The following is a 24889-nucleotide window of genomic DNA, read 5'->3' as shown; positions in this document are numbered from 1 at the left end:
GTATCTACTGAGGAAAGGAGTTTCTCGTTTTCACTAGAGGGTAGTGAAAGATGTCAAAAAAGTGGGAGTAAAAATTTATGAAGTAAAAGTCCATACTTCATATCTTACTAAATATTTTAAAATAGTCATTAACATTTATCTGTTTTACTTTTCAATACTTTTTGACAATGTCTTCGATTCGCAATCCGCTATCTGTAATACTCGACAAACACGTATTAACAGGACCTAATTACCTCAATTGGCTAAGAAATCTGAAAATCGTTTTGAATTCGAAAAGGATAACATATACACTTACTCAGTCGCCCCCTGTTGAGGCTCCGACTGACTGCACTCCTGAGGAATTGCAGACTTACAAGGAATGGTGTGACCATGACTTGAAAGCCAAGTGTCATATGCAGGCTTCTATGAAAGATGAGAAGTCGGTTCTTTATGTGGGCTCTTCATCTGGTACGAAGACTGGTCCACCTGGGAAGGGAAAGAAACGTTCTTTCCAACGTCCCAAGAAGAATGTGCCCTTGAAGAGGCAAGCTCTGAATCCCGTTGTGGCAGCCATACCAGTAAAGGCTGACAAGACTGTTGATGTTTGTCATCACTGCAAGAAGCCTGGACATTTGGAGGCGTAATTGCAGGGAATATCTTGCCCAGAAGAGTTCTGGAAACGGTATGTTCTATATTGAAGTAAACATTTCAATTAACTCTACTTCTTGGGTATTGGGTACTGGCTGTAGCTCACATCTCTGTAATGATTTACAGATGATGGGAAGAAGTAGGAGGCTTAGAGAAGGTGAGACCTTCTTGAGGTTGGACAATGGAGCAAGAGTTGCTGCCAAGGCCGTGGGAAATGTTTACTTATTGTTGAACAATGATTTTAAGTTGATTTTAAGAGATGTTTTGTTTGTACCTGATTTGGTGAAAAACATTGTTTCCATTTCTATGCTAGATAAAAGTGGATATTCTGTTTGCAACATTTACAAGAATGAATGTTTAATTGGTACTGAAGAACTTGAAAACGATCTCTATAACTTAAAATTGAAAGATATTCCACTAAACAATGTCCAAGCTATAACAACAACAAACAAGCGAAAACAAGATACTCTAAATTCGGCACAATTATGGCATGCTCGATTAGGACAAATTTTCCTAAGAAGGATGAACAAGCTAGTGGGAGTGGGCATGTTTGATATGTCTGATATTAATGCTCTCACGACTTGTGAATCCTGTCTAAAAGGAAAGATGACCAAAATTCCCTTCAAGGGCCATGTGGAGCGAGCCAAAGGGTTATTGGATTTGATCTATACCGATGTGTGCGGTCTGCTTAGCATCACCACTAAGCATGAACATGCCTACTTCATCACCTTTACCGATGACTTTTCGAGGTATGGGTATGTGTATTTAATGAAATACAAATCTGAAGCCTTTGAAAGGTTCAAAGAATTCAGAAGTGAAGTAGAGAAATAGTTGGGACGAAGCATCAAGACACTACGATCGGATCGAGGTGGTGAGTACTTAAGTGCCGAGTTCAAAGAGTATCTTAGGGAGAATGAGATTCTCTCGCAGTGGACTCCGCCCGCTACACCACAGTTGAATGGTGTTTCGGAGCGTCGTAACCGGACTTTGATGGACATGGTTCGGTCTATGATGGGGTTCACGGAGTTGCCGCCATCCTTTTGGGGATATGCGCTTGAGACAGCGGCACTGTTGTTGAACAATGTCCATTCAAAGGCAGTTGATAAGACACCATATGAGATATGGATGGGTAAGCTTCCCAAGTATTCTTATCTTAGAATATAGGGGTGTCTGCTTATGTGAAGCAGGTAGTGGTAGATAAATTGGATAGTCGATCCATTTTATGTTACTTTGTGGGATATCCAAAGAATTCGGTTGGATAATACTTCTATCATTCCCAAGAAACAAAAGTGTTTGTTTCTAGGAATGCAACCTTCTTGGAAAAGCAATTTCTATTGGATAGAAAAAGAGAGATGATAGAACTCGAAGAGGTTCGAGAGACACCCACAGTTATAGAACCCACACCCGAGGAGCCAAGAGAGGAGATACAAGCTCCTAGAAGATTCGAGAGAGTCTCGAGACCACCTATGAGGTATGGTCTGCTTCTTGAAGAGGGCCATGATGAGCCTAACCATGGATGTGATCCAAGGACCTTCAAGGAAGCGTTATCTGATGCCGATTCATCCAAGTGGCTTGAAGCAATGGAATCTGAGATGAATTCCATACATTTGAACCAAGTGTGGAATCTCGTGGATCCACTGAGGGAATTGTTCCTATAGGGTTTAAATGGATTTACAAGAGGAAACTTGGGGCGGATGGGAATGTATTGACCTTCAAGGCGCGATTGGTGGCAAAAAGATATACTCAAAGACAAGGAGTTGACTTTGAGGAAACCTTTTCTCCAGTTGCAATGTTCAAGTCCATAAGGATATTGCTAGTCATAGCTGCATGGTATGACTATGAGATATGGAAGATGGATGTCAAGACAGTCTTTCTTAATGGGGATATTAAGGAAGAGATTTACATGTCTCAACCTGAAGGGTTTATATCTGTCGGAAGTGAGCATATGGTATGCAAACTTCATAGATCTATTTATGGTCTAAAGCATGCATCTAGGAGTTGGAAACTTAGATTCGATAGTACAATCAAAGAGTTTGGTTTTACTAAGAATCCAGAGGAACCCTGTCTGTATAAAAAGGTCAGTGGGAGTGCTGTGACATTCCTGGTGTTTTATGTTGATGACATTCTACTCATTGGGAATGATGTAGGAATGTTGCAATCAACTAAGATATGGTTAGCGAGTAAGTTCTCGATGCAGGACTTGGGTGAAGCATCTTTTGTATTGAGAATACAGATCTATAGAGATAGATCGAAAAGATTGATTGGTCTCACCCAGTCCACATACATTGATACCATCGCGAAGCGGTTCTCGATGGATGAGTCCAAGAGAGGACATCTACCAATGTGTCATGGCGTGTCCCTATCCAAGTCTATGTCTCCCAAGACTGATGCAGAGATAGCGGCGATGACACGCATTCCTTATGCATCTGCTATTGGTAGCATCATGTATGGGATGATATCTACACGTCCTGACGTGGCTTTTGCACTAAGTGTAGTGAGTAGATATCAATCGAACCCTGGTCTTCCACACTGGAAAGCTGTGAAAGACATCCTCAAGTATTTGAGAAGGACCAATAAGTTATTCTTAGTCTATGGGGGTAGAGAAATGAAATTGGAAGGCTATACCGACTCTAGCTACCAAAGCGATATCGATGACTCGAAGTCAACCTCTGGGTTCGTATTCATGCTCAATGGTGCTGCTGTCTCTTGGAAGTATTCAAGCAAGACAGTACTGCGGATTCCACCACTGAAGCCGAATACATTGCTGCATCAGATGCAGCAAAGGAGGCTGTTTGGATAAGGAATTTTGTCCAAGAGTTGGACGTCATTCCTAATGGAGTTGCTCCTGTCTTGGTGTTGTGTGACAACACGGGAGCTATAGCTCAAGCAAAGGAGCCAAGGTCTCATCAGAAATCCAAACACGTATTGAGAAAGTACCATATCCTCTGAGAGATTGTGGAAAGAGGAGATGTCTCGATTGACAAAGTCGGCTCCGCAGATAATGTTGCTGATCCGCTAACTAAGCCTTTACCTGGACCATTATTCGAGTAGCATCGTGAATTGATGGGTTTGAAGCATATGGGTAGTTGGCTCTAGTGCAAGTGGGAGATTGTTAGAGTAGGTGCCCATCGAGCCAAGTGTTGGCCGAGTGTTCACAATGAAACTCTATGTATAAACAATCTTTATTTTAATAATATTTGAAATTAATATTTTGGCACATCTTTATCTGTATACACATGCTAGTTGCATAGATAAAGCCCTTGAATGTACAAATAGTAGAAAGAATATGAGATGCTCATATGATGAGTATCATGAAACTCATATTTGGAATACTGTATATTCTAAACAGTTCCTAGTCGATTCAGCCGCCGCTAAGAAGGATATAGGCCGCTCGAGTTCGAGACTAGTATCTGCGATGTGAGTACCATGTTTCATTGGTAGGGGACATTGTGATGTCAGAGCATGCAGATAGGTGCTTAGTCGATTCAGCCGCCGCTAAGAAGGATATAGGCCGCTCGAGTTCGAGACTAGTATCTGCGATGTGAGTACCATGTTTCATTGGTAGGGGACATTGTGATGTCCGAGCATGCAGATAGGTGCTCCTGGTAGAGTGCACTGAACAACCCTCCATAAAGGACTTTCCAAGTGGTTCTCACTTATCGAGTGGAAACGTCCTAGTTTATGGTTGTACACCATTAGTACTTATGACCCGGGACAACATTGAGACTCTATGTGCTAGCATTACTCTTTGACTTATTTACCAACTCTCAAGGGGTCATCAGGTGGCAAGGTTGGGTGTTTTGTCGAAACATATAGGAGTCGATGCATTGTAGTCGAGGATTCACCGCTTACCTTCGGGTATGGATATCCTATGTGTATGTAGTATGAAATCTCTGATCAGAGTATGGTGGTAATTAGTAAAGGGGTTTCATAAATTACACCATCGATGCAACTACAACATGACACATAGTATCGATTCATTGACAACTCTCGATATACCAATGGTTGTCGAATCGGTCGGGATATATGAGTTGAAGGGACCGTACTTTACGCTAACCATAATTGAATGGTTCTTGCAGGCACTATCATTTGATACCTAGGGAATCATGTAAGCGATGCTGCTAGGCGTTTAACATGATTGGTTGGGTACTATCAGACTTGAGTTCTGACGTTCTTATTATCAAGGAGTTGATAAGTAAGAATGGAGCAATTGGGGTATGCTCAAATAAGGACAAGTTTAGTCCGAATCACATGGAGATGGGAACCCACGGCTAGTTGTATCAATGAACCATTGAGGGTCACACAAGTGCTAACTTTCTAGATCACGTTGAGAAGTAAAATAGTTTAATGTGTTGAACGGCTTATAAAGGAGTTTATAAGTGTAAATAAAATAGAAGTATGACTTCTATAAGGAGAATGTAACTTTTAATTTGAGGAAGTGTTCCTAAATTAAAAGTTGGCCTAACGAGTAATGTATTTGAAAATTGTGATTTTCATATACATTATTATGGACTAAATTAAATTAATTCAAGTGTTGAATTAATTAAACACTAGTGGACCTAGTAGAGTCCAAATAATTAAATTGATTCAAGTGTTGGATTAATTAAACAACATTGGGCCTTATAGAGCCCAATTAGAAATAATTATTAAACTAGTGGGCTTGAGTAAAATCAAGTAAGATTTAATTGGTCTCAAATTTGTTTGAGACAATTAAATTAAAGTCCATGGGCCTTGTAATTGTTATAAGCCCAAATAGAATGTGCATGGGGAGGTGAAGAGTTGGCAGACAACTTTTTCAATGTTCAAGGCTTGGCATGCAACTTTTTGGCTTTAACTTTTTTCACAACCAAGAAAAACACTCCTCCCTCTCTCCTCCCCTCACCATGGACGAAAATTCTTGCCCTATTCTCCTCCATTTTTGCTTCTTCAATTGTTGATGAAAGCACACACTTCTCAATGAAAAATGCTCTAATTTTTCTAGTGCAAAATTAGAGTGGTTCTAGCTTGTTGGTGGTGGACCTAATTTTGAAGGAAAGATTCAAGAACAAGGGTAAGCTTGTAGATTGTCATCCTTTGAAGAGCTTAGTTGTTTGACAACTAAGTTGGAGCCATCATCAATCTTTTAAGATTGATAGGTATATTTTCTAAACACACTATGAATGTCATATTTTTTGTTTTTGTATTTGCTACACACTAGTCCTAGAGGTGCTCGAAATTTTATCCTAGAAAATATGATTTTCAAAAATTTTGTTGCTTCCGTTGCGAATTCGGGCACCTAAAATCGATCCCATTCAATATAAGCCTATGGTCGTTGATCAACTAATTGCATGCAATCTCTGACTATGTATCTATCAATCCAATAAATCATTTAAACTCTCTTTTGGGCATTAAATCAAACACTTTGCATACTCTTTTCTTTTGTATTCCCTTTGACATAATTGAGACATAAAATGCCTCTAATATACAACAAAGTGTATTAATACATAGCATAAATCAAATGAAAGGGAATAACATGTTAAAACCACTGAAACACCATACATATATTATCGTGTGAGCACAAGGAAATGAATTCCACTTACTACACTTGGAAACCTTGATTCTGAACTCTTGGTTGAATTCCTACAACAATAAACCATAAATAGAACCATCAACAACCCAATAATCACAAACTCATATCATAAAAGCCATAAAATCAACACCATCAACAAACCCATGATTTCCCGACATCAATCCAAGAATAAACAAAACCACAAGCTTACCTTATCTCCTTGAACCCAAAAGAACCTTGTTCTCACTTCAATAATCCAACAATAAGCTTGAATCAAAGAAAGGAAAGAAAGAAATTGAGAACCCTAACTTCGTCCTTGAGCTGCAAACCGAGAAGAGTGGAGAGAATGAGGAAATAATGAGCCAACTCTTGTCTTATATCACTTAAATCTCGAAAACACGCTTTTACTGTACATGCACCGCGGGTGCGCTAGCTTCATCACCGCGGGTGCGCTGAGTGTACTAGACAACATACAAAAATCCGTAAGGAACGACCGCGAGTGCGCTGCCTCTTGGACCGCGGGTGCGGTGTCGTCTCTGCCCAAACACCGCGGGTGCGGTGTCTAACTGACCGCGGATGCGGTCACCTCTGTAGCCACAACAAACTTTGCATCTAAAAATCGAATCGCAACGCCGTTTCTCCTCATAATCCGGCAACACTCTCCACAAGAAAGTTGAACCTCTATGTCATATCTAACCACTCTCATTGACCTCATACCAATTGGCTCAACATACAAATTACCATGAATTAAATCGCAACGACGCTACAATAAAACCACATAACACGTATAACCAACAATACTATAAACCATAAATCGCAACTCTTAACATCAAAACTATACTTAAACTTAACCAAATAGTCAATAAACATATATTAAATCTTAAACTGTACCGTTCACCAAGCTTGGCTATTACAATCTCCCCTCCTTAAAGGAATTTCGTCCTCGAAATTGACGTCACTGCGCAAACAACTCAGGATACTTCTCTTTCATTTCATCCTCTGGTTCCCACGTGGCTTCTTCAATCAACTGATTCCTCCAAAGGACTTTAACAATGCCGATCTCTTTATTTCTCAACACTCTAACTTTGCGATCCAGAATCTGAATTGGAATCTCTTGGTACGTTAAATTCGGCGTCAAATCCAATGGCTCGTGGCGAAGAACATGGGAAGAATTCGCAATATACTTCCTGAGCATGGAGACATGAAAAACATTATGAACTCTATCAAGATCTGGCGGTAGGGCTAACTTGTAGGCTCGATCACCAACTCTATCCAAGATTTCAAATGGGCCAATAAATCTTGGACTCAACTTTCCCTTCTTACCAAACCGCATCACACCTTTAAGAAGTGCAATCTTCAAGAACACGTGATCGCCAACCTCAAACTGCAACGGCCTTCGCCGTACATCAGCATAACTCTTCTGTCTCGACTGTGCTGTCTTCATTCTCTCTCGAATAACAGCAACAACATCAGCTGTCTGTTGGACCAACTCTAGACCCAACATATTTCTCTCACCAATCTCGTCCCAATACAAGGGAGATCTACACTTTCTGCCATAAAGTGCTTCATACGGTGCCATGCCAATCGTCGCTTGATAGCTATTATTGTACGTGAACTCAACAAGAGGCAATTTGGAATCCCAACTACCAGGATAGTCGATAGTACAAGCTCTGAGCATATCCTCTAAAATCTGAATAACTCTCTCTGATTGACCGTCACTCTGGGGGTGATATGCTGTACTGAATGCTAACAGTGTACCCATAGCTCTGTGCAAACTCTTCCAAAACTCTGAAGTAAATCTAGGGTCACGATCAGACACGATCGACACAGGAACACCATGAAGTCTAACAATCTCTGCTATATACTCTTCGGCATACTGGTTCATGGAATACGTCGTTTTGATTGGAAGAAAATGCGCTGACTTGGTCAATCGATCAACAATAACCCAAATAGAGTTAAAACTTTTCTGCGTTCTGGGAAGACCAGTCACGAAGTCCATCGTAATATGCTCCCATTTCCATTGACGAATCGGCAATGATAGCAATGTCCCAGCAGGTTTCTGACGTTCAATTTTCACCTGCTGACAAGTTAGGCACTGAGAAATAAACATAGCAATATCCTTCTTCATACCTGGCCACCAATAGAGTCTACGAAGATCCTGATACATCTTGGTACTACCTGGATGTATCGAATATGGCGCGGTATGTGCCTCTGTCAATACGTCTCGCCGAATATCATCACCAGCAGGAATACATATACGGCCTCTGAGTGTCACCAAACCATCTCTATTCATCCCAAACTCTGAATTACCTCTCTCCTCTGCTCTGGCTCTCATCTCTATCAACTGAACATCAATGGCCTACTCTCTACGGATTCTGTCCGTCAATGTAGCCCGAATGACCAACGCTGAAAAGCGAGCAATAGTTTCTGGGACTACCAAAGCTATCTCCTCTCGTTTCAATACTAACAACAATGGCTTATGGATCATAGAACTCAAAGAAGAACTCGACTTATGGCTCAATGCATCCGCTACAATATTCGTCTTCCCAGGGTGGTAACTAATCGTCACATCATAGTCTTTGACAAGCTCTAACCACCGTCTCTGACGCATATTGAGTTCTTTCTGGGAAAACAAATATTTTAACTCTTGTGGTCCGTGAAAATTTCACACTTTTCGCCATATAAATAGTGTCTCCAGATTTTCAGGGCGAATACCACAGCTGCCAGTTCCAGATCATGCGTAGGATAATTCTTCTCGTAATCTTTCAATTGACGAGAAGCATAAGCTATAACCTTTCCACGTTGCATTAGCACTGCACCGAGGCCCTTCTTCGACGTATCGGTGTAAACAACAAAGTCCTCTGAACCACTGGGCAATGCAAGTACAGGAGTTGACGTCAACTTATCTTTCAACTCTTGAAATCCACTTTGGCATTCATTGGACCACTCAAACTTCACAATCTTTCTCGTCAAATTGGTTAACGGTAGGGCAATCTTGGAAAAATCTGAAATAAAACGACAATAATAACCCGCCAAACCAAGAAAACTGCGTCTTCAACTCTTTCATCTCTGTCGGGGTCATTTTGTACGGAGCCTTAGAAATAGGAACCGTACCCGGAACTATATCAATCACAAACTCTACATTTCTGTCCGACGGTAAACCCGACACATCATCCTCAAATACATCAGGGAACTCTCTCACAACATCAGTATCATCAATATTCAACTTAACCATTCTATCCATATCAACAATCGAAGCCAAAAACTCATCACAACCTCTAAACAACAACTTCTTAGCCTCAAGACACGAAATAAAAGGTAGGACCAGCGAAGTACCTGCACTGGCAAGCATACCTTCCTTATTTCCATCATCTGCAAATTTCACCGTCTTAGCAACGCAATCAATCACTGCACAATAGGTTGATAGTCAATTCATGCCAAGTATAATATCAAACGCAACCATCGGAATAACAATCAAATCGGCAAAAACCACTCGCCCATCAATTTGAACAGAACACGCATACACAATAGACGTCGGGCACAACACATCTCCCGAAGGCAATACAACATTAAACTGGAGGGGAAGAACAGAAGGAACTAAGCCCAAAGATCTCAAAAATAGTTCAGACATAAAACAATGACTAGCACCTGTATCAATCAATGTCGTAGCTACTCTGCCTGAAATTAAAACAGTGCTAGAGATCACAGAAGAATCATGGTTTATACCTTCCTTCGTCATGGTAAAGATGCGACCCTGCACCTTCTCTTTACTCGATCCTCTCGGACAGTCCTTGGCAATATGGCCTGCAGTGCCACATCGGTAGCAAGTGTGAGTACCAAATCTGCACTCTCCCCTATGATGCCTACTGCACTTGGGACACAACGGCTTCTCTGGATCAAATGGGACTGTCGGTGCTTTAGAACTCGGCTCTATCTTGCCTTTCCCCTTGAAATTGCCTTTCCCTCTTTGGCTCGAACCCTGACCTCTTTGAGCAATAGCCTGTTGCCTCGCATGTCTCTCTCTTGCAATATCTTTCTCATCTTGCTCGGCTAACAAGGCTTTAGCCACAATCTCTTTAAATGTCACCGCCTTAGACATATTGATGTCCCTTCTGATCTCTGCTCGAAGACCTCTAATGAAATGAGCACCCTTGTCTTTGTCATTGGAGGCAATATATGGGGCAAACAGACAGCCCTCCTCAAACTTCAGAATGTACTCATCGACATTCAAACCTCCTTGACGAAGCTCTAAAAATTCAGTCACCTTCCGAGCTCGAAGTGCATCTGGGAAGTACTTGTCATAGAAAAGATTAGTGAAATCCTGCCACTTCAATGCCGGAACATCAACACTTACCTTGGTAGCATTCCATCAAATACGTGCAGCTTTGACTAACATAAATACTGCACAATCAACTCTGTCCTTGTCTTCATATTTGAGATGATCAAAAATCGCCTCAAGTGCTTTGATCCACTCTACAGCCACCAATGGATCAGTGCTTCCTGCAAACTCAGGCGGATCCATCCTCTTGAAAGCAGTAAAGATTCCATCGGTTCCAACTGCTTGAGCCACTTGGGCCTCTCCCTTGGCCTCTACCTTGACCTGTACCTTGCAAACGGTGCAACTGCTGAATCTGTTCACTGTGAACCTTGGCTTGCTCTTTCAATAACTTGCCGAACTCGCCGACAACTCTTGATGAGGAGCTATCCTCACCCTCTGAAGATTTTCTCTTATGAGGCATTAACTCCTACAATATGCTCACATAGTACATATCAACCAATGACAATAAATAGATGTAGAAGAAGGCATACCCGGACTGTTGAAAGTAGACGAAGTCATATGCATTGGTCCGAAGAACGTTGCTCTGATAGCACTGAATGTAACACCTCTGACCAGTTTTATTAAAATAGCAGCGGAATACTAAAATTTTACTTGAAGGGAGGAAGGATTTAAAATTCTCTTGACATAAAACATTTACAATTAAAAATATAAACATGATCAATCAAATGCAGCATCAAAATACAAAATATCGTTTTTGATCATGTCCAAAATGCTAACAAAATAGCCTTCTTTCTTCCCTCTTTTATGCAGATGACCTCGGCTCCAATCAACGTCCTGGCCCGTCACTCTTATCTGCATCACATGAATAACTGAAATGAGTATAAAACTCAGCAAGTGGAACTCTTACATAGCAATGGATACATATCATACTCTGTAAAACATGGCTTTGAAAACATTAAATACCATCAACTCTGAAACATAAATATCATAGCATGAATAACAATAACGATGGTATTTCTCTTTTCTCTGATGGATTGATATCTAAATAGTATCTCTGTCTCTGTACCTATATGCCATCGATATAAATCGATACTCTGTTGGGATACAAGTCTATGGTCGTTGATCAACTAATTGCATGCAATCTCTGACTATGTATCTATCAATCAATAAATCATTTAAACTCTCTTTTGGGCATTAAATCAAACATTTTGCATACTCTTTTCTTTTGTATTCCCTTTGACATAATTGAGACATAAAATGCCTCTAATATACAACAAAGTGTATTAATACATAGCATGAATCAAATGGAAGGGAATAACATGTTAAAACCATTGAAACAGCATACATATATTATCATTTGAGCACCAGGAAATGAATTCCACTTACTACACTTGGAAACCTTGATTCTAAACTCTTGGTTGAATTCCTACAACAATAAACCATGAATAGAACCATCAACAACCCAATAATCACAAACCCATACCATAAAAGCCATAAAATCAACACCATCAACAAGCCCATGATTTCCCGACATCAATCCAAGAATAAACAAAACCACAAGCTTACCTTATCTCCTTGAACCCAAAAGAACCTTGTTCTCACTTCAATAATCCAACAATAAGCTTGAATCAAAGAAAGGAAAGAAAGAAATTGAGAACCCTAACTTCCTCCTTGAGCTGCAAACCGAGAAGAGTGGGGAGAATAAGGAAATAATGAGCCAACTCTTGTCTTATATCACTTAAATCTCGAAAACACGCTTTTACTGCACATGCACCGCGGGTGCGCTAGCTTCATCACCGTGGGTGCGCTGAGTGTACTAGACAACATACAAAAATCCGTAAGGAACGACCGCGGGTGCGCTGCCTCTTGGACCGCGGGTGCGGTGTCGTCTCTGCCCAAACACCGCGGGTGCGGTGTCTAACTGACCGCGGGTGCGGTCACCTCTGTAGCCACAACAAACTTTGCATCTAAAAATCGAATTGCAACGCCATTTCTCCTCATAATCCGGCAACACTCTCAACAAGAAAGTTGAACCTCTATGTCATATCTAACCACTCCCATTGACCTCATACCAATTGGCTCAACATACAAATTACCATGAATTAAATCGCAATGACGCTACAATAAAACCACATAACACGTATAACCAACAATACTATAAACCATAAATCGCAACTCTTAACATCAAAACTATACTTAAACTTAACCAAATAGTCAATAAACATATATTAAATCTTAAACTGTACCGTTCACCAAGGTTGGCTATTACAAAAAATCATCTTATTTTTTATTAATTATGTTGTCTCACATGTATCAAACAATTATTTAATATCCAAAATAAAAATAAAACAAAAAATAATTTAAAAATATTAATATTAAAAAAAATTAATTTAAAAAATAAAAATAAAACAAAAAATTAATTTAAAAAAAAACAATCAATCATATATTATAACACTTTTCAAATATTACCTCGATTGCATTTTTATAACATCTCTAAATGCAGCAAATTAACACAAAGGAAAACATATGCACAAATTAATATTAGAATGGTGAAAGATACACGTGGCAAATTACAGACGTTTCTTACAATATGAATATTTCTAGGCATGACAGAGCTTGACTTGATGAGGGGCAAAAGAGTGACCGAGAACCTACATCTGTACTGATTAAATACGCACCAGTGACAAATTTGGAGGCAAAACAAAAGAAACTTCATCTTTGGACCTGATCTGGTGCATGGCTGCTAACAGTGATCGATGATGAACCAGGCCTACCGTTTAACATCGCATTCTCTGCTGGAGGAGAGAGTCCCCATGTTCCTTCGGATTCTGAGGGTTCTATCACTTTGACAGATCCATCTGTCAATCCAACTGCAAATTGGTTTGGCTCCTGTGGATATGCAGCGATTGCAACTGGATATGCAAATTGGTTTCTGCGATGAAATATAAACTGTGTAAGATAATACCATTTACTCTTCTATTTAAGCACCAGGACATTGGACTGAGAAAAAAAAAAGGATGCCACCGTAGAATTTGAATGATATCAGGGAGAAGAAAACGCAGCATCGAAAAGTTCGACCCATAACATGAAGAGATCCTTTAATTTGAAGAAAAATGAATGACATTTAAATGAGTGTAGCATGAAGTCCCTTATTCTAAGCTTTTTGATCATTCATGAACCTAAATTATCATAAAAAAGAGTTGAAAATACTTGTGATGTTAATCACGAGGCCAAGAAGGTGACATGGTTTTCTTACCCATTAAATGTTGTCTGGGACATATATGCAGATGGGGCAATGCGGCATCTTAATCTCAGAGTATCAGCGTCAAAGATTCCAATATTACCATCGCAAAAGGAAGCAAAAACAAGTTGACTGTTGCAGGAGTACACAGCACATGATATTGGAGCAGAAAGAGCACCTTGCGGAAGCCACTATTATGAGCAATATCCTTAGAACACAAGATCATAATAAATGCATCCAAAAGAAAGAAAAAACACATTGTATTATGTAATTTCTTTACCTGCCGTATACGCTCCGTCTTGGAGGCATCATAAATTGCCAACTGCGTCTCATGGGATACAAGCAAGCGAACCTGGTCTAAATGAAACTGCACCCGGGTATCACCAGTAGGTGCTTTGCCAGCTGGTAGTTGCAAGGGAACTGCCTTTCTCTTCTCCCATGAGTCAATGCTCCAAATGCAAAGCTGCATAAAGCCATTTATCAAGCAAGGAAACCAAATTTCCATTCCAATCGCATATAATATTTCAAAAAGAAACTATTTTGACAAGACCGGAAAAAAGAACTTGCACAACACTTTGTACAAGAAGGAAAAAAGAGTATAAAACAAAACTAACCTGAGCATCAGCACCAGAAGATACCAATATGTTGAGGTTAGTGGAAAAAGCTAAACCAGTAATGCGCTTCTGGTGGCCTTTCAGTTTTGATTTCACCTGTCAAGATTGCAACCTAATTAATTAGTAAATGTAAATTAGGCGCAAACGTGTGCACCACCACAAATAGCAGAAGTTACAAATAACATAGAACAGATAAAGTTTACCTCATCAACTCTGACATTGTAGATATGGATAGAAGAATCCTCCATTCCAATTGCTATTATGTTGTTATCTTGTGGGTGAAATGCCAAGAAAGTAGAAGCTGGTGGCGGTGGCATAAACGTAGTCATAACCTGACAGAATATAAAATACTAATACCAAATATCTGGTCAATCAGAACACTTGGCATGTGGAATCTGTGAACTTACCTTAAATGTCATCATGTTGAACAATGAAACCTTCCCACCAGCAGCAGACATCACATAAGAGTCATTTTTAGAAAGAGCAATGCAGGGAACTGCTTCTTCAAGGTTGACACCTGTGAGGTCATTAGTCATAACAAGACCACTGTTTGGTTGCCACTGTTGTGGGACAACATTGGCAGTGGCCTTAGACAACAGCATATTTAGATAAAATCTATGAAACGGATCAAATAAGCTGACAAACATGAGTTAAACACCTGAATTCATTCCATTACCTTTCCAATCGGATTTTGCTCATTGCGCACCCACTTCCACAGCTTCTGGATACCATTCGATCCAAGTGCTAGTATTCCAACACCTGAATTTGTATAAATAAGCCGTGCAACCTATACACAAAACATGTATAGTAACATATACTGGATTTTTACAAAAAGATTAAGCATAAATTAATAGATAGATACCTTGCTGGTAGCATCAGTGTTATCTGGCATGGTTACCATGCGGCATTGCGCAGGGTCTAAAATTTCAGTCAACTGCCAGGGTTTAATCTTATTGTTAACATCATCCAAAGTTCTTGGCTTTTCCATGCTTCTACCCACGGAGTCAACGCCATTCTGAAACAACAAGCCATAATTTGAAGTTCATAATCAGAAAGCAAAGGAAATGAGAGTAAGAAAGTAAGAGAACAAGTTGATTCCAAATTACTACGTATTTTTATCCAGGCAATCAACACAGAAAATAAAAAAAAAAATAATCGAGAACGAGTTAACAGTGTCTTTGTACATTATAGGTGATGAAAATTTGATATACAAGAATGGGTGATGAAAATTTGACATACAAGAACGGGTGATGGCCTAACAGGAGAGCTCCTCTCTACTTTACAATTTACAGGAGAAACATTTGCAACAGAAGATCCAGAGACCTGCTCAAAAGAAAGGAAAATATTGTTATGCAATGACATTGTTACTCAGCTAAAGATTAGGATGAACAAGAATATGTAGCACCTTAATCCCAGCTTCCATCGGAGATCTTAAAGCTTCGAAAGGTGAGGCTTCAACAGCTCTTAAGGACCTCATACCAGTAGCATTTGCTAAAATCTTGATTCCATTGTCAGCAGTGGTAACAGCAAGCAGATTCCCTTCCTTGTTAAATCTCAAGCGCGGAAGATTCTGCATCAAAATATGTTTCAGAATCGAATTTCTTAAATTTTTATCCCACGAAATAATAAAGGAGATAGTTTAGATATTATAAGATGTTAGTCATTACAAATAAAATTTACAACTCACCGGAAGACCACCTTCTGCATCTGTGCTCGTAAGTATGTTAACATTATCCATGTCCCAAAACTTAATTTGATTTTCTTCACCAACGGCCAGAAAGTGGTTCTGGGTTGTATCAAACTGCACAACACCATTTGACTTCTTCCTGAACCCAGTATAAGTTCTCTTTATGGCACCTTCACTTTCATTCCATTCCACTAGAAAGGAGTCCCCATCTTTACCTGTTCCACAAGAGAACAACCTAGAAAAGGAAAAAGAATGTCCATGAATGACTTGTATTAAAAAATAACGTGACAAAGCACATGAATCAGCATAACCAGATGCAACAGAATTGAGTAACAAATGGTATCTTACCTACTTCCATCTGCACTATATAGCATAGTGGTGCACCAATGCCCAGGAGCATCATAGTCAACTCTGGATCCCATATTATCGTAAAGCCAAGCTTTAATTTTCCCATCAATAGCAGTTGAGAAAATAAACTGCAGCCACAAAAGAAGAAATTATTCAACACTTAAAGAGTGTCCTTTGATTCTTAAAGCAATAGATGCTGGCAAAAATGTTTGCATTCCAGTACTGTAGAAACCAAGTGACCTCCTATACAAGAGTAGAAAACAAAGTGCACATGCAAGGAAATTAGTGACAGCTACAACAGAGCAGATCAATTTGAAATATGCTTGGGCAAGAAGAAGGAACTTAACTAAAACTACTAATATTTCAACGAGGATCGAATATCCTGCAAATACAGTTAATAACAAGAATATTTTTTGTGAGAGATGTAAAATAAAGAGATTTTTCCATAATCTAATATTCTCCCACTTCTAGTTTTAGGATTTCTCTGCTGTATGTGAGAGCATGGTTTGGCTCACAAAAAAAAGTTTTGCATTTGCGAAAGTTACTACATTTTATTCTTTGCTCACCCAGCAATTTTGGGAACGTCTTTATTGTTTGCATTTCAAGTTCTTTGTAAGGTCTTTGTCTATCAAGTAAACACTTCCACATCCATTTTCAACATTGCCAGGATTTCAGGAAAAAAAAACGAATTAATCTCCAGGTTATGTTGAGGTCATTATGTCCTTTTTATACAGCAGATGAACCTTTTAGGAGACATAAGGCTTGAAATTATGGGATTTGAGACCAAAATTAATCAGCAAACTGTTAAAGATATTCCATCTCTCCAATGACTTCAACTTAAAATTGATTGCAACAGGAATCCTCCACCCCAAAAAAAAACCAAATCAACAGGGAAAGAAATGAGATTAAAGAAGACAACCATAAATTATAGCATCCTTCAAGCAGAAATCCTTATATACCTGATTTTTGTAACTTTGCAAGTTTCTCTTCATTAAAGAAAAAAACCTTTCCTCCTAAACTTTCATGTAGATTTTACAAGAATGAGCCAATACTGAACTTTTTTAAAAAAATAATATTCCTTCTCTGATGGAATACCTGAATATTCTCTTTCTGATGAGGACAAATAGAATAAACGGGTGCTTCATGCCCTTCGAAGTTAAAAAGTTTTCTTCCTGTTACATCCCACACCTGTTTCAAGTTTATCCTTCAGTCATTTTGTGACAGCGATAAGAATCTAAATATCATCTTTCCAAATGGATTTTGAAGTTTCCTCGTCACCTTTATCAACTTGTCATCTCCACAAGTCACAACACAGAGCTGTTTGTTTGGCTGAGCAAAAGCAATGTCATTTACGCTTCCAATATGAGCATCAATCTGCAGAAACAATGAAATTAATACCTTTTGCTCCAAACACTTCAATGACTAAAAAAACACACACAATACCTCAAGATGCTGGCGCAGGTCACTTGGTCCCACAAAGGCATACAAATGGATTAAATGCTTGGAAAATGCAGCTCCTGCATCATTTAGAAACACATATCACAAACAGATCAGATATATTATTCTAACCACAGCATTTGGGGAATATAAATTTACCGCAGAAAGTCCCATCTGGGCTCCATGTAACTCGGTTCACGGCAAATGGTGCATCCTTCGCAGCAGAAGTCTGTTCAAAAGTTTCGCTTATAAGAAAACAGTAACAGCGACTGAAAAGTACAAAAGGAATGGTCATACAAATAATTGGAAGTATGCTATTTTTTTAAAAAAAAAAAAAGAATAGTCTAGGCTACAGTGCAACAACACTTGTACTGCAAAAAAACCACTACTAGGAGTTTCAGAATATAAGGGACGTGAATCATTATATGTAAAGGGGTATAATTATACAATAATAATATTCAGCCTTCATTATTAACCTGGAATGTTGATGTACAAGCTAGTATATCCCAGATTTTGAAGGACTTCGAACCCAGCTTCTCCCTAATTCCAGCTTCCCAAAGTATTATCTCGCCATTATTGCATCCCACTGGTAATAAACATTGTAAAAATTACAGCTGGTGCAATTCACAAGGAGAAACATGGTCTAGAATTGTTTCAAACACAGACTACGAGAATATAATACCAAGAAGCAACATATGGTGTGAAGGATGAAACTCCAAGCTTGTTACAGGAGATCCTTGATTCAATGTGAAAGCTACATTTCTTGGTAAGTCATCCAGGGACCAAGATACTGGTTGGCGAACAGTGGGATATGTAACCTGGACGTAGCATAAAAATTATTGTTCAAATAACAAACAAACAGCTTATTTTTTGTCGTATTATTTGTATTCTGAACACAACAGTCTTACCTCCTCAACTGATTGTGCAGGACGCAATCGCTTCATCAGTTGCTCATGATCAGCATGCTGATACTCGACCATACCAAGTGTAGCTGGAGGAGTAATTGGGCGCTTCAAGATAGAAACTGTTGTAAAATACAAAAAGTAAAAGCAAAATACGATAAGCACCATAGCTAATTCACACGATTACCATCCCATCATATTTGTTGCATAAAGAAACTCATAAAGAAAAAACAAAGCTTGTCACCATTCAGCTTCTTTAGCACCAAATTTCGGACAAATGTAGAAGTTTTCACCTTGATTAGGCTGGATAGGTAATGAAGATGCTGTAACAACCGCTGCGTGAACAGATGAAGTTGCAGCAGCATTCACCATCCAACCAGCTAAAGCATTAGCATTGGCAGCAGCTGCTGCAGGTGGGAAGGGCTGCAAGTATTGAAAAGAAGTGGATATGAATTATTTTGCGAGCATCATACCTGTTGATGATTGGACCACAAGGACAAAATAGAATCAGTAAAGAACATCATCATAATCAAACATTCTTGTATACCCCATGAGCTCCAAGTGATGTGTAAGCAACAGGCTTCGCAACTGCAGTATTGGGAAGATTGACAGGAGTTGGAGCAAGAGCCCCATTTGGAGGATTGCATGTGTGATCAGTGAACAAGGTTTTGATGTCTGGGTTTGGCCTTGGATTTTTACAGAGCTGGTGCTGCCAATTCAGACTGTAAAGACAAAGTTACACTTCAAATATGCAGCAAAATCGGAAAAAGACGAAAGATAATAGCACAAAAGTTTGCCACTCTCAACAATAAACATACGGAGAAGAAACAAGGGATTGAAATTCATGGCACGTGGCATAACAGCAATTGATCTCACAGCACGCAATGACATGGTTGTAGAAATCAGAGACCAGTATACCTTTGATTAATAAGGGTTCTCAATCTAGAGGACTTCAAAGTAGGAAAAACAAGTTTTTCGCGGAAAAGAGGATTTGCTTCAATTAGCTTTTTGAGTTCAATCAACATTATGCTACGAGCTGTCTTAGTGTCACCATACTTGGAGAGCTGCTCATTTTCCCTGCCATCAATAAAGTTTAATAAATTTAGGATAAACAAAAGTTTCCATTTTAATTTCCACTATACATATTCTTTTATCAATGGGTAACTTGAGGAAACAAATAATTACATTTCACAACAAAAGAACGATTTATTTAGTTAATTAACGAATAGACGACAAAATTTTACTCACAAGTTCCTTCATCATTCCTCAGTCCTCGATTTATGTAAGTTTTACAATATGTCATTCATATCAGGGAAAAAAAGGTATAACTAAATAAAAAGAAACATCATATCTACTACATAACCAATACAAATCCACTTCCTTGGACATCGAGGAAGGTGTCTTTAAAGTTACAATTCAAACTATTTCTTTCCTAATTTCTTTTCCTAAGCCAACTATCAGCAGCAAAGCAACAGTTCTTCACCATTACAATTGTATAACATAAAATAATCAAATCCAATCCCTCTCTGGTAGGTCTCAACCGTTACATATTTGTTTTGATAAACAAAATAGCAGTTATATTGCTAGCATATTTTATGCACAGTTGGTTGTGGCATAGAAACAAAATTACTGGTTTAATGATAGTTTGGCATAATCGCTTGTAGTAATATTTAAAAATAATCATAAGGATTATTTGATAAATGATGAACTATCAAGTAGAACTAACCCAAAGAAACATCCTGAAAAATCCCCAACTGGTATGTCACGGCGATATATATAACTACTAGTTTTCTATGCAACTAATATGCATCGTTCAAGAACAAGCCAAGTGCTGCCTACTTAGGAGCTAAGAGCCAAGAGAGGGTTGAAAGCTATTCTTAGAAGATTCAAGAAAAAACAACTCACATTTACAGAACCTATTGAGAGTTTTAGGTGCCAATTCAATTAAAATTCAACAGCTCAAAATATTAAAGAAATGAATAATTAGATTAGTTGAATGAGAGATTAGCTTGCAGACCATGACAACATATAAAATAATTCCATACAAACTGAAAGAAGAGCTATTCAGTGCTTAACTGATGTTGTCAGCGTTTAACTGGCAAGTTGGCCGACATAAAATTACACCAGGGATTGTCTTGCCATTTGTACAAGAGTTTGCCAAGTGGATTGCTTTCAGGAGTGGAAGAAGTGCGGAGAAGGATTTATCCTTCGAATATCTATAACCTTGTGTGTTATTTACATTCCGCAAATTTTATGTTTCCACGTGTATTTAATAACTCATTCAGTCGAGTTTTTTGAATATGTTTATATTATTTCCTGTAAATGGTTTTCCTGCCCCTGCTATTACTCAACCAAAGCCTACCGTATTGCTTCAAGTCCAGCAATCACTTCGCATGTGCCCTCGGTTCTAAATGCTATTACATCTTGTCCAATGTCATACGTACATATATTTCCACACAAATAAATGATAACTTTTCACTTCACTTGGATCAATAAGAGTCTACAGTGTGATTTCAAAAAGGGTTAGTCCACGACAACTTCAGGACACTTTGAGATTAACAAAACAATTCCGATAAAGTATTGTCATTTTCTCAACATTCCTCCGGGCTCTGACACCATCTTTAATAGAGAACACTCCATTTCAAATGAAGGTATGAATCTTAGCATGTGTTGGGCTCTTGTCAATCTTGTAATGAAAATATATATTTAGCTTGTGTTTGATAGCAAACAAAAACATTTGTAGTGAATCATAAATATGTATTCAGACAATCTTTAACAGCCATGTAAGTTTGTCGATATCCATTGTCACATAGTATAAAAAGTTTCACGAGCATGATTCCTAGTTTGATAGAGAGAAAAGTCGATCTCATGCAAACACAAGTAATATGATCAAACATGAAAAGTGAAACCTTCTCGTTGGTCATCCATATTTATCTATTCACGGACTTCACACACATTTTCAAGATCAGAGGAGCCACGAAATTAATTCAATGTATATTTTTATTTCTAAAATATAGATGAAGAAGATTCATAATTACAATGAGATTTGTATGTTTTCAAAGCAATTTTCTGAGAACGACTTCTTCAATTTAATTTACCATTTAAAAACATCAGCGATAAAATGTAGTAAAGAAATCATATACTTAATTTAAAAAACCGCAAGTTAAAGAGGGAGATAATTTCCGAGACAATTATGAAAAAGACATGAATTATAACCAGTTGAGTTCTTGAACCCTGTTTAATAATGGAAAGCTACCTGAAATTGCCAAGCGTTAACAGCTGAGTGATTTCTTTATACAAATCCTCGTTGAATGTTGAGAACACTTTCAAGTCATTCACCAGAATTTCGACTGCCTTTGCTTTGTCTTGCCTAATGATAGAAATTTTAGTAATCAAATGGGAAGAAGTAAAATATTTTTGATTGAACAAATTGAATGAAATTGAATTATATCATGTGGAAATCTATTTAAAGTTTACTACCAAGTACAAATTTTGAGTTTACCTATCAAGAGCTTCAAGATACTTTTGTTTTCGTATCTCAAAAAATATCTTCATTGAATATCTGTTGTCATCAACTTTTGTAAACCCAGACAAGTATTTCTCAACTTCCTCCCAATCACCAGCATGCACTTTCTCTTCAAAGTATTTCATATTAAAGAAAAAACCTGATTCTTGCTCGAGCCTAAAAGATAGAGTAACAAATGATTGATGAAGTCGAGACTCGAGCATTCTAGTGCTATGTCATTCTCACATTGAGTTAAAACAGAAGGAAATAAGGCAGTTCAGAGTTATTACAGTTGAAAAAAACACTCTTCAAATAACAAAGACGCCAACTTCTCTACTTAATAACTTGTCGAACAGAAGCAGGATTTCTATTTCAGTTATTCATGGTCGTTCTCTTTCCAACCCGAAACAATTACAGAAGTATAGGTCATCAAATATTATTCAACTTGATTTGTATTTGTCTCATTTTCCTCCATAGACAGATATTAATTGAAAACATCATCTGAGGTGATCTAAATATGTCATGTTAACAAAGTGCCTGAGAAGTAATAACAGGTCATAATCGAAAAACAATCAATTGCCATAAATTTAGTTTCAAAATTTGTCTAAAAGCAAAAGCTGGTAATAAAACTTATGTAACTAAAACAACTAATCATACCAAATCAACTGTATGCGTTCTCCTATTTTCTTATTGGCTTTAAAAATAAATAATTGTATATCACTAAAGTTTGGTACTTTACCATCACATCCTCATAAAAAAATCCTCAATCACATGTACACACACACACACACAAACCAACAGACAAACAGCAAAAAAAAAAAAGAGTTGCTAATTTCAACCACATAAAAAATCAAAATATAATACAAACAAAAAAGGCAGAAGCTTAAGATACCTGTGTACAGACTCCTTGAATTTCTCCTCCTCCAGAAACTGAAGTATCAAGAAAACTAACTCCCTGCTCAGAGACGACATTTCCCACCTAAGACTCAACAAAATCAACAGATCGGCGCCCCCAACAACAAATCTCAGCCGCTAACCGACGGAACCTCAGCCCCAAATTTCACTATCCTCCTAGGGTTTTCTCCGTCTGGCACACGATAGAAAGGGAAAGAAAGGCTGCGACGAGAGAAATCGGAGAGAGATGTATAGAGAGAGAGAGACTACGATATATACATACATACATGCGACGTCTATACATATATGGAGAGAGAGAGTCGAATTGGAGGTGGTGGTGGGGAAAAAAGACTTGGTCTCGCTATCTTCGATGCGTTTGGCAGGGGTCTTCTTTTTCACACTGACTTATCACTGATAAGTTCAAAAACTTATATAATCCTAAGTACCTATCAGCGATAAGTAATCTTCTAATCAGAATGCGTGACACGGAGGATAAAGTGTTGTGAGTGGCCGGATTTGAAATGGAAGACTTAAATGTACTTAATCTTGGGGTTTGGGTTACGTCCATAGATGCTATATATAGGTCTGCATCATGTCGCTTTCCTCATTTAATTACAAGCAACAAAATTTTAAAGATATTTAATTAATTATTATAATTATAATTATATAAAATTCACTTATAAAAACACATTTTAATAATTTTGATATGATTTTTTTCATTAACTTTTATTTTTCCCATTTTGTTACATTAACATTTTAAATTTGATTTTCGTACCTTAAATTTTAACTTTCATCGATTGTTATCTAATTGTTAACGTAATAACTTGACAAATCAATATTTTTCAAAGTCTTGTTATTATTTTCTAGTGTCACTTCAACAATTTCTGGTGTTATATCAACAATTAGATCAAAATAGTCGAAATTTTAAAATTAGTACACCAATCAATTTCACTATACATGTTATGTTTTAAGTTTCTTATTCTCATAAATAAGTAATCCAACTTCTTAGCTTCGTTTAAAAAAAATATTTCATTTTCTTTAATAATGATTATCAAATTTTTTTATATTAGAGTTTTTTAGTCTTCATATTTAATTTTGTTTTTTAAAAATAATACTTACATTAAAATATATTCTTATTTATAAATTTTTGTTTTAATTATAGTAATGATCTTTTTAATTAAAAAGATATCATATAAATGTTTGAATCGTAAGTTACATCATATTATTCACTACTAAACAGACTAATAAATTTGCATTATTAAATTTGATAACAATAATTAAACATCGAGAATCAAATAAATTAACCATCTTATAATCCAAAAAAAAGCATAACAATAATCTTAATCTTAAACGTCAATACAATCCTATCGAATTCATAATCTTGCATGAGAATACGAGAAACCAAATAAAATCTCCACTGGATCACTACCGAAAACCCAACTACTCTAGCCACTGCTCTGACCATCCGAACTGTCCAACTTAAGACATGTCCGGTGGAATGAGGTGTCCAAAATGAAAACAAGAACGTGAGTGATAGTTGTCCAACAAGAAAATGCACGAGTACATAAATCGATATGATGCATGTCAAATGCAATATGTTGGATAAATAGGATCAAGTCTAGAACCTCATGTTCAGCCTAAAAGCGCCTGAGTGTGTAGTCTTTGTTCTGTCATAGGCATGTTTTGGATCACACACTCATCATCAAGATATGATGGACCTACAATGTCCAGAACTCACAGGTCTCGTCAGACATTGTAGCTCTCAATACCCAATCATCCACATACAAAACATGGTTGAGCAGCCCAA

At 37.9% G+C, this 24889-nt stretch overlaps 1 protein-coding gene across 1 annotated transcript; it reads right to left on the bottom strand.

Moving 5' to 3' along the window:
- Positions 1 to 12961: 12961 nt before the first annotated feature.
- LOC142543690 (topless-related protein 3-like) lies at positions 12962 to 23443 on the bottom strand. The gene is made up of 25 exons (XM_075651096.1): positions 23081 to 23443; positions 22186 to 22365; positions 21940 to 22053; positions 19602 to 19760; positions 19231 to 19405; positions 18977 to 19106; positions 18690 to 18805; positions 18464 to 18599; positions 18258 to 18367; positions 17941 to 18010; positions 17788 to 17861; positions 17623 to 17718; positions 17440 to 17532; positions 16345 to 16472; positions 15997 to 16231; positions 15715 to 15879; positions 15549 to 15632; positions 15172 to 15324; positions 14986 to 15096; positions 14717 to 14896; positions 14513 to 14641; positions 14310 to 14405; positions 13976 to 14158; positions 13711 to 13886; positions 12962 to 13386 (listed from the first exon to the last, which is right to left on the bottom strand). Exons 1-25 carry the CDS (start codon positions 23158 to 23160, stop codon positions 13167 to 13169), a joined length of 3393 nt encoding a protein of 1130 aa, XP_075507211.1. The 5' UTR covers positions 23161 to 23443; the 3' UTR covers positions 12962 to 13166.
- Between the last annotated feature and the right edge of the window lie 1446 nt (positions 23444 to 24889).

Source organism: Primulina tabacum, chromosome 1, assembly GCF_025594145.1.
Source record: "Primulina tabacum isolate GXHZ01 chromosome 1, ASM2559414v2, whole genome shotgun sequence".
Lineage (NCBI taxonomy): Eukaryota > Viridiplantae > Streptophyta > Magnoliopsida > Lamiales > Gesneriaceae > Primulina > Primulina tabacum.
The sequence above is the reverse complement of the archived record's forward strand: the minus strand, read 5'-3'. Positions and strand labels throughout refer to the sequence as shown.

Bases quoted from the DNA above. Each gene is read 5' to 3' on its own strand.
- LOC142543690 (XM_075651096.1), bottom strand. From the start codon at position 23,160: ATGTCGTCTCTGAGCAGGGAGTTAGTTTTCTTGATACTTCAGTTTCTG. The intron at 17,719-17,787 runs GTATTGTGTGTG...TTGTTTCTGCAG, and splicing joins ACCTGCGCCAGCATCTTGAG to ATTGATGCTCATATTGGAAG. The intron at 16,232-16,344 runs GTAAGATACCAT...TTCCTTTTCTAG, and splicing joins TATAGTGCAGATGGAAGTAG to GTTGTTCTCTTGTGGAACAG.